The sequence below is a fragment of the Saccostrea echinata genome, unplaced genomic scaffold, assembly GCF_033153115.1.
Source record: "Saccostrea echinata isolate AGI-Se365-2 ecotype Australia unplaced genomic scaffold, CSIRO_AGI_Sech_v1 ptg000020l, whole genome shotgun sequence".
NCBI lineage: Eukaryota > Metazoa > Mollusca > Bivalvia > Ostreida > Ostreidae > Saccostrea > Saccostrea echinata.
Genome location: NW_026889769.1, coordinates 122,277 through 142,003, shown reverse-complemented (window position 1 = coordinate 142,003; position 19,727 = coordinate 122,277). Strand labels below are relative to the sequence as shown.

The window sequence follows — 19,727 nt, the reverse complement described above, 5'->3', positions numbered from 1 at the left end:
ATTCTTGTGTAATATTACCACACTGAGTCACCGAAGTACAGACATTATAAGTGGTAATACGAAACATTTCACAATATCTTCCTTGTCTGAAGAATTGGAGACTTCCCATGAATTACAAATGCTGTAGAACAAATGCAATGCTACATTTTTTCCAAGGGATATAAAACCTGAGGTATATAAAAAAGTGATAATTTAATATTCGTGCTTCTCGAAAAAAAGGTTTATTTGTAAAAATGTGTCTCTAATAATACAAGGGGTAATCAAAAAGTTCGCAAACTATCTCTATATTTACAAAACTGCTATTCAGATCAGAATAAAATTTGGCACACATGTAGTCATAAATATGTTCTATAAATATCTTTTATCAGATCTTATATTATGTGTTGCTCCACGTTTGTGACGTCACAATGTGAAAATGATGTCAGTATGTAGATGACTTGTGACAAAAAATGGCTGACTTAGCCGTACTCGAAAGGCTGTAAAGTTTAACGTATATCTTGAAAATTCTTTTGCAGTAGCATTTAATAATTTGTATAAGGTTTATGAAGACAGAAGACTTACCAGAAGTTCAATCATTAATTGGATTGATTGTTTTAGTGAAGGAAGGAAGATGGTTTAAAATGATGTTTGTTCTGGTGCTTATTGAAAGGAAGAGATGAGATGTGTCCCTAATTGAGCAAATTGTTATGAAAGATCGCCAACTTACAATTAAAAATATAGTGGAATGTCTTAACGAGGTTGGATCCTGATATTTAAAGTCTTAAACTTTTTTGTCAAGTATATTTTAAGTTTCTATATACATAGCTTAATTAAAAATCAAAACAAAATATGGGGGGTCAATATGCTTCTTTTGGCGCTACAGTACATTTAATATGACCTTTTTGCACTGAAATTTGTGTCTTAATCAAAAATCACATCTTCGACATTTTCCCTCCAACATTTTTATCCAAATAAATCATGGGACAAAATAAACTATTAGTCTATTTAAAAAAAGACACATTAAAATTGTGACTAAGAAAAAGCTGCAAATTGCTTTGCATAATCAATTATTTGACATTTCTGCACTCACAAAATGTAATTTTTCTGGCTTTATAAATGTAACAAGCAAAAAAATTATTTTAAAGTCTTAAACTTTTGATGAATTTAAGCAGATTGACCAAAGTTATCTTATATATTCAGAAAAGAAAAACAAAAGTGGGGGTCTATGATGTAAATTTTTAGATATTACTAAAAAAGTGTTAATTTTATGTTAAAATTGGCTTAATTTTTTCCTGGACTTTCAGAATATATTTACTATATTTGTCACAATATAATGAAAGAATTCATGAGAAATAATTTAATAGATATTTCAGAACCAGAATAAAACATTTCACTGCAAAAAAAAAAAAAAAAAAAAAAAAAAAAAAAAAAAAAAACAGCTCTGTGTGCAACCAGCATGGAAAAATAGGAATTTAAATTTAACAGTACTGTATATACTTCAAAAGGGAAAAATTGATCATTTTCTTCTAAAAGAAAAACCTTCCGCCACAAAATATAGTCCCTAGCTTAATCCTATTTGAATGCAATTTAATCACAGTTTTTTCATTGGATATAGTTTAATTTGCATTGTAGAATCCAGATTTAATGTTAGAACTTAAAAATGATGCAGAATTTTAGAAATAAAGGTCCAGACCAAAATCTGCTCAAAGGCTCAGGATCGAACCTCCTTAAGAATATTATAATTATTTAATTCCTAAAACACCGTTTACTTAAGACTTTAAACATATCAGATATGACATTAAGAATTCGCCCATACTTTAACCATAATGGAAGAACGAGGCACCTAAGACATGGAAGTCGGGTTGTAATGGTCACCATGCTCATTCTGACAAAAGATATCCTTATCCACCCATCCTATTGCCGAGGTTTGGCTATTTGTGACAAAAGAACTATTCTTGTTTTAAGAAATAACTTGCATGGTAAGAGGTATAAGACTCGGAAAAATCTTTTAGCTTGTAAGAACAGAACGCTATGGAGCATTTGACGTGACCGCCTGGATCATTTTATTCGCGCATGGGCAGAACGGTGGCAGATGTGCATTAAAATAAGAGAGGACTACTTTAAAAAAAAAAATAAACATCGGAGTCGAATTTTATTTCTTTTATGGAAGATATTCGACTAGTTCGCGAAATTTTTTATCACCCTTGTATGTTATTCCTTTCATTAAACTTTTTTTGAATTCTTGAAAATATATGTTGATGCAGATGTTATCTCAATATCTGCAAGAATTTGCATACTGCAAAATCGGAGGATGAGGATCATTTTTGGAAAAAAAAACTTTAAAAATAATATTCATATGATGTTTTCCTAATTGGTAATGCTAAATGCATTTTATTTATTTGATGTTTCGTATCGTGGTAGTTACTGATTTTGATTTGTTAAATTATTTGCTCATTAACGGCATAAATTTCAAAACAATGTCATGAAATATACAAGGCATTTTATTGCTCTTTGATCCTGATTTGTCGAGCAGTAGCACGTAACTATTTCATGAACTGTTCTCTATATCATTGGACGAAAAAGAATATATTGTGCGTTTTAGTCAAACGGTATTATTGTACAGATAAGTAAAATATAATATCCTATAATAATTTTCGTTTATTATTCTCATGGGTTCAAAAAGAAAATATTGTCCATTTATATAATCACCATGTAAATTACAGTTTACATTATCTGAGATATCTTATTCAATCAGAACACATTCTTTTCATGTTCTAAACGTCATCAAATTTATGTATGTTCATATAAATGGATACAGAGATACGCTCTTCTATCTGTTTCAGCAAGTTAATAACAATCAACAAAAAGGGTATTTGTAGCAGACTCAAACTTGTTAACGAAGTTGACAATTTTGATTATTTTTCAACTTCTTTCAATATCTACTTCAAAGTTCAATAATTATTTACTTCCATATAATAAATTGCTATTTCACACCGGAGAGCTTCCGTCACATGAAAAATAAAACCTCTAATTTTCTACTCAGTGAACTAAATATGCACAAACAGTTATTTAATACTAATTGTCCCACATCTGAGTTTTATTTTAATTCTTTATGCTAAATGACTGTTCCAAGTGCATCATTCGTTATCTACTTATATGAGCTTTAATTCTTCCTTTTTAGTCTATTGTGAATGAAGCTATGGAGAAACTACTTCCTATTCTGTTTATTCCTCTGTATGGTAAGTTTATCGTCAATTGTATGTCGTTAAGGTTTTACGGTATTGTATTATTGTACAATCTCAATCTTTAAATGACGAGTGTTGAACCAAAAGTAATGTCACAACTGCTTAAATATCTTAAATGATCATAAATTTTGAACAAAACTTTATATACGTGTACCTCTATCTATTTTGACCGTTGTCCTAAAATTTCATTGAGATATATGCAATACTTCAGAAAATATTAAAATAAACTCAACGTTGGGTCTCGTCTATCCCCGCATGGCAAGAATGTACCGACGTCGGTATGACATTTCTCTTCGACACTCATTTTGAAACTGATAATCTTCAAGATTTTCGCAAAAAGGGATGTATTTAGAAATAACAATGGGTCAACATAAAAATAATTTATTACTACAACTCAAAACAAGACACTTTATAACATAATGGCAGTAAATGTAAATATTATTAAAAAGAAGCACGCAAAGGGTTTAAAAAAATATGAGGGCCAACGTCGTTAACGTTCTTGCCAAGCGGCGATAGACAAAACCTAACCTTGTGTTTTTCTTCATTAAAAAAAAATTAATATAATCACATGAAATTTTAAGGCACAAAATCAAAATAGAGAGGGGTATTAGTGTGTAAAATTTTGCTATAACATTTGATTATTCAATATTTTTTTAGAAGTTGTGAGATAACTTCTGGATCAACCCTCGCATGTTGCTTTACGTTCTCTCCTAAAGGGTTTTAGTATCTATATAAAATGTTATCCTGTAATGGTTTTGATTTTAAAAAGCCGTCATGACAACAATGACTCAATTTTACAATATCGATGAAGGCAAATCATTGAGATGTATTTATTTAAAGTAGTTAAAAATCTTTTTATTCACTTCCATAACCTTATTGTTGCAACAAACTTCAAAAGATTGTTTTCGATTCATGTCATTTTCTGTCGTTTGGAATCTGTTGTAAGCAAATGATAGTCTATAATAGAAACGAAAACGTTGGTACCTCTAAACACTGAAGTGCTGACACAGTTGTTCAAAATCATTGTACAACATGCACAACAACGTTTATACTACCTTGTATGTACGTATTGAATATTTTACATTCATTACCGCAATACTGGGTATTAAAATGGCGGAAATTTACTCACTTTTGAGTCTCCTGAAGGAGGATAGCAATGACCACATAGAGTATTTTTGATAGGAAATCTGAATATTGATGATAGCTTTCTTGTAAGCAGGTTTCAGTGGAAGCAGTACGAAAAGCGGATAACTTTAGCTTACAGAAATATGTTCTCTTTTTTAGCAGAGCTACTTTTCCAATTAGTGTGATACTTAAAATTGAAAAAATGGGATTTTTTCTATATGCATACCGCATTACTAAATCCTGCTTTCAAGCAATATATTGAGACATATTGATAGAAAGCATCCCACAATTGTGACTGTAGAGAATACTATGATTTCATCTTTTACAGTGTCAACAACACATGCTTGTAAAGGTGTTCAAGAAATAATTCTTCAGCCTTATATGGGGGAAAAAGTTGCCTATCCAGAAAACTATCCAGTAGAAAAAGGATATGGAATGTAAGAGGCAATGTTTTCTAAAAATAAAAAATAATAATAATAAGTGCATAAAATATTTATATTTTTCCCACAAACTATATATCGTCCATTAAACTCATATATTTTCAATTTAGAACTGAATTTTTCTTAGATGTATTCGAAGCATTAATACTAAAAAATGCGTTGTTTTAGTAACTTGAACTGCTCTTGGAAAATCAGCGGAATTGCAGGATATGATATTGTGGTTTATCCAAAGTGGACGTGCGAAGTGGACGCATTTTTTCGTCTATATTACGGTATTTTATTTTAAGCATAAATAAGTAGCTACAGATTCATTCTGAATGGCAAATGATGACAAAATTTGATGTTTACAGCCTTTATGCAGATTCAGGAATAAAGAAATGTGGCAAATAAAACAATACTTGGCCATCAAACTTCTTGCTTTAAGAAAGAGCATGCCATTCAAAGAATGGAAAGGTGAAGGTAAGAAACAGCGATCGATCTAAAAAAAAAATCTAAAAAAAAAATACTAATCTGTGAAAAGGGCATAAAACACGGAACTCCGGAAATTCCAGAGGGGGAATCAAGGGGTCGTAACATAAATGATACTTAAGTCTAAGACCATATATAAGAAGGACTTAAGTACAATCTTAGACTTACGACCGTAACAAAAAGCGTGCTAAGATTTGAAAATCTTAGCAAAACTTAGGAATCCTGTGGAGGTTGCTTCAGTATGTCTTAACTATCTTATTGCCTGACGTCAAGTGCGTCAGGCAGTATAAGAATCAATATTTCCATGGTCCGAAACTAAGCGATCATACTTCATGAGCTAGATTTTGTGCAGGCTGATTTACATCGGAATTTGTTACCTGCATTTTAACAAATACGGTTTGCGGAAGAAAGAATCATATTACTGATGCAAAATAATGATGCGTTTACTTCCTTCAGTTTTTTGCATGCACAAAGGATGACTGCACTTAAGGACATGCGAAAATTGCGACAAAATAAACTTTCAAAACAAGAATTTTTCTTTTAATTGCACGAATGGTTAACATCTAATCTACAACTTTATGTAATTACATTAAATAAAAGTACGTATTTACGAAGTACGAAGCTGTTTTCTAAGGCGAGGGTCACTACAATTCCTTGATTCTCCGTACGATAATGAGGACGCCCACTTTTTCACTGACTTTATACAAGTCATGGTCAGCGCATGTTTGTCTATTGTTCTCCGTTTAACAGTAGTTGTATATTTGCATAAATAATAATGTGTCAAAAGGAGATTAATAGACAAACATGCGCTCATGGATTAAACGAAAAAAAATGCTTCTTCTTACATTCGCTCTCTCTATTGTAACCAAGGGCTGTGACATGTTTAATATTATAATTCACCACGTGATTTCTTACCTCAGGTAACTCTGTGAATACTAAATTCCGTCACGTGACTTGTAAAGTTGCAAGTTTTGTGCTAACTAGGACAAATTGCTCGAATATGTTAAATTATTAGGCATTGATTTAAAAGATTCTTTACTTACATTGACGTCGCTCATATTGTTAATTTCATTTTTGAAACCTCTGAAAATAGTACTTGTGCCATACAGAATAAAGAGGGAATGGGAAAGAGTGATCACGTATTTTTTAATACATTTCATTGTTATTTATCTAGTCTAATTTTAGACCCATTCTTACAATATTAGCTCCACCTCTCATGCATACCTAATGTATAATCAAGGGCAGGTAAGTGTACATTCTCTATATTTGGAAAGAGTAAGGGCAGAAAACATAGAATCATTTTATTGTATCACAGTCTAAGATCATTTTAATATTTAAATTCGGCCCGAAATTGACAGGATTCTTTCATAAATATATAAAAATGAAATAAGATTATGATATAAAGCAACAGAAGCGACCGAAAAAGACCCAAAACCAGGCGTTAAGTGCAGTCATCCTTTATTCTTTGCGATTCTTTATACGGACATACATGTCCGTGTAACACTTTTACTGCGTTGCTAAACTACTGGATCAGTCCATTTGTCTTTTACGAAAGGGGTGACACAATCATTTCGCGTCAAATGTCACAAGTAAATTATCTTCGCGCTTTTTTCTTTGATTGTTCTATTGAATGGGTGTGATAACTTCTATGGAAATAAATTGAGTTTGTTCTTTTAAGGACAGACGATACGTTCCTATATAATATATAATTTTTTCTAAGATTTTGTCACTGAAGTATTGCTACTTTAATATGTTTACTTGCAAAAAATCGAGGTACCTTACCAGGCATTTGTGCAAGGTAACAGAGGATGTTGTTTCCTATAAAATCCTTTTGGAAAAAATTTAATTTGCCAATAACACATTTTTTAGTGTTTCAATTTTTTACAGACAATTAGAAACCAGTTTAGAATTCAGAAAGTAATTATAATTTTGAGTATTTTCCACACAATACGAAGATATACAAAACAGAATTTTGAGGAACGTATCGTCTGACCTTAATCTGATTCTTAAGCTACAGATTTTTTATTAACTGCAAATTCTATCTCATTTTTTTAATATCACATTGTATTTAGGCAGGCAACACTAAAGCAATGGATTTGCTGATTATTTTTACTATTTTGTTTCCCAGTTATCCCATAAGTGGACTAGTCCAATCAGTCCAACAAACTACCTCAATGCACTTGGTAAATGGGACATTTCTTCTTGATTCAGTCTGTTTTCCATCTTTCTTTCAATATAACAAAATATTGTACGTTATAAGGTTAGCTTTTTAAAAACTTAGAAAGTCAGCCAGGAGCATATTATTCCATGCTTTGTGATGAACAAGGGTTTCTTTTTGATACGGTGACAAGAGTGTAGGCAAGTACCCGTAGAGGAATGGGATTCACTCCCGTAAGGTTCTAAGTAAAGAATCGGCAAAAAGAAGACATCATGATCTGTATTGTTTTTCATTTCATTAAAAAAAAAACCACGGTATAATAGAAGAAATGAGAAAGGTCCTGAAATTGATTGAAAGTAAAACTGTAAACGATTTTAAAACTACATGAAGATGTATTTCAAACTCACTCATGATATTAGTAAGACCATCATCGCAAGTGAGTTTCGTCCGGGGGGAGGGGGTGTTACATGTATTAGTATCTTGTTTTGCTCTAGCTACATGTATAAAGTGTACAGGCCATTTACTTTGCGTCGTAGAGCAGCATTGAAGCATTTTTGTCTCAAAAATTTAAAGACCATTTTCTTAGTTAAAACTGCTTGCAAGTTCCTTCGTCGTCGAGAACGACGGAGAACAGACCAATCTATAAATAGAGGCCATCTCATCAATTTATCACTGTCCAGAGAGTGCGCATGAAGAAGTGCGCCCTCTGGTTATAGAGTATGAATTTCTTTAGAACGACAAGTACTCGTCTACCTATTTTTCCCAGAATTCCATTCTACGCAAGCGCACTTGCAGTTTCCTCCCAACGTAACTAGTCGGCCCGTGGGCTTACTAATAAATTATAATAATAATAAATAAAATAACAAACAGTGGCATGTCTTAGATATTCTTTAATCTGTAATATTTGGTTACGACATTTGAGATAGTCAGTTGTACATTTTGTGTAATGAAGTATCGCAACTATGTCCCTCTGTGATGAAGGAAACGTTAAGCACTTCTCTTGCTTATACGTTCCATAGATATTGATTGATTTAGTCAGACAAGCTTTTTCAAAAGCTATCACTTGTGAACATATTTAGAACTAGTAAATGTTGAATCTCGAAACATTTTTCCATTCATTTTATGCATTAAAGAAAATAATTATCTCTATTTTATGCTGGTATATGAATTTGTTTTTCGTGGGAGGGGAGGGAGCAGTTTTATTGATCACTGAATCCAATATTTGGGGATACTTTTGAATTTCTAGTTGGACCTATAGGTTATTAACACTACTGTGTTAGAGGATGGTGACTAGGAAGCTAATAAAAAGTGTCTGTAAATTAGATTCAATGTAGAACTCGACCAGCGCAAATTCAGACAGGGGTTCACTTCCGCGAGAGAGAGAGAGAGAGAGAGAGAGCTATTATTAAGTTAGAGACATACGAAAAATTATCTTCCAAAAACAATTCTTTTCGATCCTTGATCAAATTGTAAATAAGTATATCATAAAACATCTACATTCTTTGCTTGCTGACATGGGCTGATACAATTCAAAGGCTCCCTATTGATTTGCACTTATTTTTAATTACATTTTCAAGTAGATAGACGTTCGGGTATCGTAGCATATCTGCAAAGACGACAAAGCGAGTGATCTTACGTCAAAACAAACTGAAACATCGCAGTCACGAGATAAAACAAAAGTCATGCATTTACATTGAATCATTACTAATTTGATATAACGTGCAATATTTGTTTTCAAAAATCTAGATTCATTTTTAACAGAATTATGATTTAAATACGAAGTCTAATGTAACCTAATTAAAATTTAAGAAAGGACGTGGATTTATATATAATTAAAACTTAACTGAACATTTCTTTTTCAATACAAGTAATTATAACAAGCATTCTGAGAGTATTGCATTAGCAATACTAGTCCACTACCGGCAAGTGTAATCTGGTTCCCGTTATTAAATTGAAAATGCCATAATTCCGTCAAAAATCAATGAAGCGGAACGAAATGCAACTTGATTTATAACTCATCAAGGTAAAGTCACATACCAAAAATCAGCTCAATATCTTCAAGCTTTTAGAAAAAAAGTTGCGGAAAACCCTGAAAAATTGAAAAAGTCGTAATTTCGTCAAAAATCATTGAAGTGGAACGAAATGCAATCTTGATCTGTAACTTATCAAGATACACTCACATACCACAAATCAGCTCAATATCTGCAAGCGTTTAGAAAAAAAGGTGCGGAAAACGAAGTGGGACAGGCTGACAGATAGAGGGACAGACGCACAGACAGAAAGACGGACGGACAGACGCAGAGGAAACCTATAGTCCCCTTCGGTTTCACCGGTAGGGGACTAATAAAAACTAGAGAGTTTCATAAGAAATATAATGAACATAAGTTTGATTTAGCTAAGACTTTGCTTAGTTCGTTATATGTTACGAATTAAGACATGCCTAAGTAGTCTTTAGGCAGGTCCTAATATTGCGCCTAAAACATTCTTATGATCCTAATTAAGTCAAAAACTTAGCAAGCTTTGTGTTACGATTCCCAGGTGCCTAAGAGGAGTAAGCATTCCCTGTTTTAATACCCACCGTGAATCCCATGTATCGATCAGGTAGACGAAACATTCCGTAGTAAAATTTAGTATTAAAACAAATGCCTAATAATTGGTATGAAACACTTCAGCAAAAGTACGACCTAATGATAGGTATTTTTTGCTACCAAGGTAAAAAAACGACCACATAATTTACGAAATGCTGACTTTAAACGAGATTGTTGAAATTCATGTAAGATCAAATTATTTGTCAGTAGGCTGCCTCTGTTTAAAAATTAAGAACATGTTCTGGAGTATCGAATAAATTGAGAGACTTAAACACCATATGCAGGTAATAGCGGAATGTCACTACATAAATAAGGAAAGTTGACGATGGAAAGCTGAAGTCATCTCGTTTGTCATACAATTTAGAGGTTAGTTGACTCTTATCGTCTTTAGTCAGTAAAACATCCAAATATGAAACAGATACATTGTATGGCAGACTCTGTGGTGTCTTTTATTTGAATTTCATAGGGTGCATGGAATCGACAAATGATTTGAAGTAACTATTGTTAATTGATAAAAAGTCATCGATATATCTGAATGTCGAATTGAAGGCCAAAACAATGCTTTCTTTTTCTCGTGTAGGAGTTTTTAAATAAATTTTGCTGCATAGGAATATAAAAACTAGTCGGATAATAAAGGAACACAGTTAGTGTCCATCGGAATTCAACATAGTTGGAAGACGTGGTCTTCGAAGACTATATAAATCTTGATAGTGAGGAACTCAAGCACCCTTAAAGTATCAATTTCAGAGTACTAGTATGTAGAGTCAGTGATTTTTTTTTTACAAAGTAATTTTATAGATAACCAATCACAAGAATCGAAATTTTTCGAGTTCCATTTTAATTGGAGAAGTAGTTGTCTATAATATCAAAAAGTCTATTTTGAATTTTTCATGAAGAATGGTTGTATAAAATGCACGAAAAGAAAAAGATGCATTTAATCATGTATGAGTTATTTTGAATTTTCTAAATTCATGAAAGTGTGCTATTCTCCTACAATCTTTAAAAGTAGGATTTTATAATTAGGAATGATATAACAATGATACTTTTTCAAAGATTTACCTACTTAAGGTCATACGCAACGTACATGTATATGTACATGTACCTTTCCCACTGATACTTTTGCAAGATATCCTAGATTTACATTCGTTGGTACCATACGATGTTGCTAGAAAAAATACAGCATACATTACCAGAGGTAATGAACAGATATCAAATTATGAATATTCTTGTGGTATTCAAGAAATCATAACAAAAGTATAGTTCTAGCTGGTTTTTCCTCAAAGTTTGAATTAGAAGAGGTGAATAGCATCAGTGGGCATTGTTGCAACGCACTTCTAAAAAATTACGGACTCTGAATACGATTTAAGAAGCTGAAAGCTCAAGTAAGCTTTTCTGATCACCCATTGTCCGTCGTTCGTCCGTCTGTTCGTCCGTCCGTCTGTAAACTTTTCACATTTTCAACTTCTTCTCAAGAACCACTGGGCTAATTTTAACCAAAATTGGTACAAAGCATTTTAGGGTAAAGTGGAGTTAAATTTGTTAAAATTAAGGGCCAAACCCCCTTCCAAGGGGAAATAATCAAGAAAAGACAAAAATAGGGTGGGGTCATTAAAAAATCTTTTTCTCAAGAACCACGGGGCTGGAAAAGCTGAAACTTAAGTGGAAGCATCCTGGGGTAGTGTAGATTCTAAATGTCAAACTCATGACTCCCGGGGTTAGGGCGGGGCCACAATAGGGAATCCAAGCTTTACTTTGAAATATGTAGAAAAAATCTTAAAAAATCTTCTTTTCAAGAACCACTGGGCCAGAAAAGCTGAAACTTAATTTGAAGCATCCTGGGGTAGTGTTGATTCTAAATTGTTCAAATCATGACCCCCGGGGGTAGGGCGTTGCCATAATAGGGAATCCAAGTTTCACATTGAAATATGTAGTGAAAAATCTTCTTCTCAAGAACCACTGGGCCAAAAAAGCTGAAACTTATGTGGAACCATCCTGTAGAAGTGTAGATTCTAAATTGTTCAGATCATGACTCCCGGGGTTAGGGCGGGGCCACAATAAGGAATCCAAGTTTTACATTGAAATATGAAGTAAAAATCTTCTTTTCAAGAACCACTGGGCCAAAAAAGCTGAAACTTCATTGGAAGCATCCTGGGGTAGTTTAAGTTCTTAATTGTTCAAATCATGAACCCGTTGGTTAGGACGGGGCCACAAAATGTACTACAAGGGGGGAAATCAGGTGAAAAACAACAAGGCCAAAGTTACTCAGGTGAGCGTAGTGGCCCATGGGCCTCTTGTTCAAAGTGCGTTAAGAGTCAACATTTTTACCATGGAGACACTTAACACACTTAAAAAAATATGTATAAAACAAAAATTATAGTAATAGACAGCATTATTTTGTTATATTTCTTTCGAAAAACAGATGAATTGATCTAGCCTCATCGAGAACGAGGAAAAGATAGGTAGAAGGTCCCTCAGTCCAACTCTTCATCTTTCCTACTCAACTATTAGTATTCAAATTGATATGACATTGATATACTTTCATTCAATAAATTTGAGTTAACGTAGAATAGATTAAAAAAATCAAATAAGCTTTCCTGAAAAAAAATAATAACGCAACCTATTAAGGAAGATATGCTCAGGGACCATATTGCTGATCTACGCAACAATAGCCAACTGACTATTCTTTGGCCAAAGTAGATTTACAAAATCAAATTCAATTCAAATCAAATAAGGCATAAATATTTTTTTTCATACCTTTAAATACCAGTCGAGTAACTGTAAAAAAAAGTTCATCATCTTGTGCGGGAATAAACATTTTTTTCATACTTCTATATGCGTATCAAATAACTAAAAAAAAAAACCCTCGTGTTGCAGGGGAAAATTATTTTCAATGAGCATACAAACTTGATCCCCATTTTAATTTGTTGCATTTCTCGCACCCCTAAGGGTCATATTTAAAAAAAAGGAACAAAATTCTAAAAGCTATTAGTGAACGAGGTAAAAATTTCAGCCGAGTGAATAATGTGGCTAAGGATTATTTTTTTCTTACTATCAAGTAAATGAATCAATCATTCATTCATACATGTACACAATAGACAGATAGATGAATATGATTAATTAATAGTTAGACAGATTAGAAAGAAAGAAAGAAAGAAAGAAAGAAAGAGAATTTTCGTGGTATGGAACAATTATAGTTGCTTCCTTTACCCTAAGAAAAATGCGATGCTTAAAGTCACTTCTACTGAACTTATTACAGACTTGATAAAATTTAAAAAAAAAAAAAAAAAAAAAAAGAAGGAAAGACCCGTTTCCCTTTTATACCATTTACAAGAACTTCTAGGGAAAAAAAAACAACCCTTAAAAATCTTTAAAACGTCTTTATCTCAGATTCTGAAGTGACGTCATCACTGAAAATTTATTCAACCAGGTTCAACTAATTACTTATCTAACTTAAAATTTGCAAGAATATTGACCAAGCCGTGCACATTTTTTTTTCAAAGTGCGTTAATATGGTCGATATTAACGCACTGTTGCAACCACTATTGAAATAACGAGCACTATTGATATAACTATTTCAGTAGTGGTTGAGAGTGCATTTTAAAACCAGACACAGGTTGAAACCACTATTTGAATAACGTTCACCATTGAAATAATTATTTCAATAACGGATATTATGTTTCATAGGTGTTTTATTCGTGTGACCACTATTGAAATAATACCCACTATTGTGACAATGCTTATACTAACTTCCCTTTCCTCTCCAAATCAATGACAAAGATGAACTTTATATAACAAAAATATTTAAAAATTCCATATATTGTTTGATTGTCTGTTGGTTTTCGCAGAGTCGGCCAGATTCAGCGGGAGCTTGCATATAACATTTGCATACTTTGTTTGAATTTTAGGTACATCAGTTTAATCAAAGATGTCCGTGTGTTAATTGAAATTTCTAGAAAAAAAAGGTTAACATAAAATTACTTATCATATTTTAAACTCAATATATTAATTTATTGTTTAAGAAAACGGAATGAACAATGCATCCTTATATTTTTTTTTTAATAGTGAGGATATATTAATAAGGCTTGCAATGTGGTTTTTGTATTGAAATCATTGTCAGCAACTATTAAAATATTCATTTTAATCATAATTGAAATCATTATTTCAATCACTATTGAAATCAGTTTTTCAATCACTATTGAATTTTTTTTCAAGAATGAACATAATTTCAATAGTGGTTGGAATCTTTGTTTGCTTTTAAAATGCACTTTCAATCACTATTGAAATAATTATTTCAACAGAGAATGTTATTTTAAAAGTGGTTGCAACCCGTGTTTGGTTTTGAAATGCACTTTCAACCACTCTTGAACCAATTATTTCCATATTGGTGGTTGTTTCAATAGTGGTTACAACAACGCACTTCGAAAAAATATTTTCTTTCAAAGTGCGTTAACATGGTCCCAAATTTGATGCACTTTAAAAAAAAAAATTCAAAGTGCGCTATTTTAAAAAGTGCGTTGTAACAAGGCATTGTAAAAGTCGTGCAAAGGTCCTTCAATTATTTGAACTTTTAAATCATAAGAGAATAAGTGAATTAAGTTCTAATCTATTTTGCGTATGTCCTCAAAGATTATTCCTGATTTTGTGTCAGTATAAACATATATGACTCACACTCAACATACAAGATCCATTGACAAAAGAATGGATAGCATTGCCATTTATTTAAAAAATAAATACATACTTGACTTGTGATTTTAATATTTACTATTAATGCTTGTAACCTATCTTAAGTCGTTAATTCAAGAAAATAAGGAATTCTTTTATTGTTTTTAAGCCCAAACAACGTTAACAAAGACAGATGGTTGTGTTGGATGTCCCAGATCCGATGGATATTGTAACGAAATCATACGTACTGGATCATCAGAAATTCTCCTTACATTAAGAACGTCGTCTCCCTATAAAGAAGGTGGCTTCCAGTTTCGATTCATGTCTGTTGAGAAGAAGAAAAGTATGTCCAATAAATATACATCTGAATTATTCTATTTCATCCACAAACACTTTAAAAAATAAAAAAAATTATCACCATTTAATTTTTTAAGCACAGTTAAGGCTACCCTGATAAGCTTTTACACATAAACTCAAAAGGTATCTATTAAGGGGTCTTTCAAATATGATTAAAATAACTAAATAGCAGAATCTATATATCGAATCGCAAAACTTTTCACAAACAGCAAAGGGTATTAAATATATTGATTGAACTTAGCATTTTAACTCTGTTATTCCCTTGCGATATTGAAATTTGTAGATGACCTCAATACTGCAAGTACAGTGTATATTTGTAAAATCACGTGACTGTCACATCACATGAAAAGTCTAAATAGAAAACCGAAACGTCTCCAATATCTAGTTTTTAAACATATTACATTTGTCCAAAAGTAGTAAAGCACCAAAAAAGAAGCGCCGATTCTGATAAAGATTTTTTTTATTCAAAAACATTGCCGATATTTCAATTGTGCACCTTAACTGTACTGCATGCACATATGTGTTGCGAGGAAAACAGGGTAGCATTAATAATTTTAGGCACATAACTATATAGGGTGACAGTATGAAATTTCAGTAAATCTCTCTTTTTTCATAACAGATTACCTACTTATTCTTTATTTGCTCTAATTTAGTTGACACCTGCGATTCAACTGATAGGACACTAGTAGCAGAATCAACACCGAAATTTATCACATCTCCGGGGTTCCCATCTGAATATCAAAGGTATAAGTACATGAAGTTAAAAAACAGAATTAAAAAACAAATACAAATAAGGGGAGAGGGGTTCGGACTGGCGTCTAGTTCCCCTATCTTATGCTTCTTTCTTAGTGAACTACACTGCTCCTGGAGAGTGAAACCTGCTTTTAAGAAGAAGGATATTCGTTTAGTTTTCGAGTTCCGGTCACAGTATTTAGAGAAGAGTATCGATGTCTGCATTGATTACGTAAAGATAGAGAGTATAGGCGGTCAGTATCTGTCAGTATCTGTGCTATCTTTTATATTTCTACAGAACTGCTCAATACCAAATGTCAAATTATTTGAAAGCTTATTGTAATACCTTATCAGGGTATTGTTAGATATTTTTTTTAATATTCAGTATAAAATGAATATATTATTTTATATAATACTGTATATTTATATCGTTTAGTCTTGGAAAATTTAAATTATGTTGTAGCGTTTTCTTGGATGGAAATTGTTTCCCTCTCCCTCTATGACAGTCTGAAAGGAATATTTAGGGTAAAGGAGAGGAAGAAAATTAAAAATTAAGATTTTAGACTGATTGGTGGATGCCGATGTGGAAGCTATTTCTTTTAATCCTGCATATTTTTCATTGAGTAGAACCACCCTGAAACACTACCTAGATAAAATAGCTCGTTTTAGTTAAACATCATTTACAAAGTAATGTAGGGTAAAATAATTAGCACTCTTAAAGAAACTTTACAAAATTTATTTTCTTTTATAAATATACTTATTTTGAAATGTATGTGATTTAGAATTTTGTGAAGATTCGGAAAATAATATTTTTCGGACCTCCGGCAGAATGTTATTAAATGACACTACAACGAAGGTGCAGTTTGTTAGTGACATAGGGTTTGGTGGAAGCGGTTTTGTTTTGGCTTTTTACGTCGAAGGTGGGTTACTGTTCGAGTCAATTATACACTAATGTATATATATCATGTACTTATTCTTATTTTATGCACCTATATATTGACTTTGAGGACAATAGCAAGTGTATTGTCCCCCGAAACAGCAAATATTTCCCGAGGCGCAGCAGAGGGAAATAGATCCTGTCGAGGGAACAATAAACTTGCTATTGTCCTCATAGCCATTTGACTAAATATATGTTTTATTATGCCAAAGCAGAATTTACGTGTGTTAGACAAGATCTAGATAAAACCAGAAAATTTAAGTTCCGAGATAAAATGTAAGGGAAATCGAAAGCTGACGGTGAATGGTTTCGATGACTATTTCACCATGGGCAAATAGCACAAAACTATTTCACGGTAGAGCTCTTTAGAAAAAATAGCAGTTTTATTCGTCATATTTATATATAGAAAAATATGCAGAGGTATCATAAAATAATCTGCTTTTACTTAAATTACATTTTTTTTTATATGACATTTTCATAATCCTTGATGAATCACATCAAACGTTTTCAATGTGGTTTTACAACAAATATCCTTATTGCGTTGACGTAGGAGTCTATAACGTGTTGTGCAGAGCTAATAAACAATTTGTTCCATGCATCCTCCATAGACATTATAGCTACTACAGTACCATGGATGAGAATAGAAGATAAAAATAATAATTTTTTTTTTTTTACTTTTCGACAAAGTACTACGTTACAGAAAATAGCACAGAGGTTTATTCTTAGTCATTCTCATTGATTGGAGATAGAAAAAAAATGATTGATTATCCATATATTTTAGATAACTTCAAATGGTATGAAAGAACCTAGTCAATATACATGTACGACCCAAAAGTATATTTGATTGGTTGATTGATTGCATCTTGTTTAACTTCCCATTCGAGAATTTTTAATTTGTATAGAGACGTTATCGTATGTCGGTAAAGGGTTTCAAATTTAGACCTATACTCGGCACACAGGACCATTGGGCGGTGAGGGTTCTTCATCGTGCCAAAGCCTAATGTGACACGGGACCTCGGTTTCTATAAGGTCTCATCCGAAAGATCCGTGACTTTCACTTCCAGTGCCGGGCGCTTAGTCAAGGAACAGCCACTACCTATGTTTACGTCTTAGGTTTGACGCGATGCGAAGAACGAGAATCGAACCCGGGACTCCCCATCACGAAGCGAGCGTTCTACCACTAGGCTACCGTTACCGATAGAAATGCATTTGTCAATTATTACAAAGACCCTAGAATTGCGAAATACTAACTTTAAGCGAAATTTTTGGAAGCCCTCAAACATCAACTTATTTGTCAGTAGCCTGCATAGATTTAAAAATAGATCATACTCATAGAGTGCGCTTGCGCAGGGGCGTCGGCAAAGGGGCGGCGACCGCCGCCCCAATCATTTTGCTAAAAAAACAAAACAAAACAAAACAAAACACCAAACAAAACAAAAAATGAATTTTAAATGAGAAATACAGAATTACAAAATTTGTTATGGCAATATCTGTGGTCAATGGAGCGGCAAGAATAACGGCAGTCTGTGGTCAATGGAGCGGCAGAGTGTGAAAGCTATTGTTTACACAGGTGCAAATTGGGATGTACGTGTATATACAATATACATGTACCTGTACCTGGCGTGCGTAAACAGTAAGCATGGTATCCATCACTCTATGTGCGAGTTTTCTACAAATTCTCCATCAGGCGCAAAGCTAGCAACATTTTTGGAATTTCTCTTTTTGGGGAGCGGGGTAGGGATTCTCTAAGTTTCCAGAATTTTTTTTTCTTTTCAAATGCTGAAATTTGCCTGAGTTCGACCTAACAACAACAAAAAGCGTGTATGAAAGGGAGTTCGGGCAAGCAGCGTCTGAATAAATGAATTTTTATCCATCGAAACTTAAGCAAAAAAAACTATTCTCAGAAAAAGTGGAGAAACTGGGCAAAAATGGAGCCCCCACCCCGTTCCTTACACTTTCCCCCGCGTATAACAAGCCTGTTCATTGTCTAATGAATTGGTCGATCGATGTTTGCAAATTTTTTTATGAATCGAAATTGAAAGCTATTAAATTAAAGCAAAATACTAAAAATACTGGGTAAAAATTACTTTTTAAAACAACTTCAGTTGATTTTTTTTTATAATGTCATACATATTTCTGCATTTCAAAAATGGATGGATTCTGAAGGATTAATTACCCTGTTCATTTTAAAGTTCATAACTATGCATTCTTTCGGCAAGTAACGAGAAATATTATACAATAATTAAATATTATACAATAATAGAAAATTATATGTATTTTAATCTATACCTCGTCATTAACCCTTCAAAGTTCTTTCTATGCCATTTCGGAAAAAAAAACAGCTCCTAGCTATTCAAAAATACTCCGGTTTTGTTTAAGCAGGTTTTGTTTAAAACACATAAAACTTTTTTTTTTTTTTTGGTTGCTTGTTTACTTGTTCTTTTTCAATCAGAAAATACGTCTAGACTATTGACTTAATGGGAAAAATATCAAGATTCTGACGGAAATTTTAATTATTTAGTGTATGTCACAAAAAGTTGGTTAGGACCCCCCCCCCCCGATCCAATTCGCCTCCCCAATGTCAAATACTTGCCGACGTCCCTGTTGCGTACCGATTTACTGGTGCCATGAACATATTAGTAGTCAGTGAACATTTAATTCATCATCAGAGACAATTTTACAGGCCAAAAATTCGTCATAAGGAAATATTTTTATTAGATTCGAATGAATTCGCGCCAATGAAGATGACATCAGGAGGACTTGATGATTCTGGAAGTTATGTGACTTCTTCTTATCCTAATGCAACAAGTAATAGTATGTTTTACTTTATATTATTTTTTATATTGAAAACATTTTCTGGTCCTTGATTATGAAACACAACAAACGTTTTTTCAATACGGCTTTACAACAAACATCCAAATTGTATTGTTGTAGGAATCTAGAACCTGCTGTGCATAGCTAATAAACAATTTGTTCCATGTATCCCCAGTAGACATTTTAGCTACTAGAGTAACATGGATGAGAATAGAAGAAAAA

The 19,727-nt window shown here is 32.7% G+C and overlaps 1 protein-coding gene across 1 annotated transcript in view; it reads left to right on the top strand.

The window, feature by feature from the left end:
* Positions 1-4,660: 4,660 nt before the first annotated feature.
* Positions 4,661-19,727, top strand: part of LOC133189872 (adhesion G protein-coupled receptor L2-like) — a 77,028-nt gene continuing 61,961 nt past the window's right edge. The window contains exons 1-6 of the mRNA XM_061325269.1: positions 4,661-4,786; positions 4,958-5,061; positions 14,835-15,008; positions 15,676-15,766; positions 15,872-16,008; positions 16,537-16,674. Of these exons, the coding sequence (XP_061181253.1) occupies positions 4,731-4,786; positions 4,958-5,061; positions 14,835-15,008; positions 15,676-15,766; positions 15,872-16,008; positions 16,537-16,674 (700 nt within the window). The 5' untranslated portion in view covers positions 4,661-4,730. The remainder of the gene's footprint in view (positions 4,787-4,957; positions 5,062-14,834; positions 15,009-15,675; positions 15,767-15,871; positions 16,009-16,536; positions 16,675-19,727) is intronic.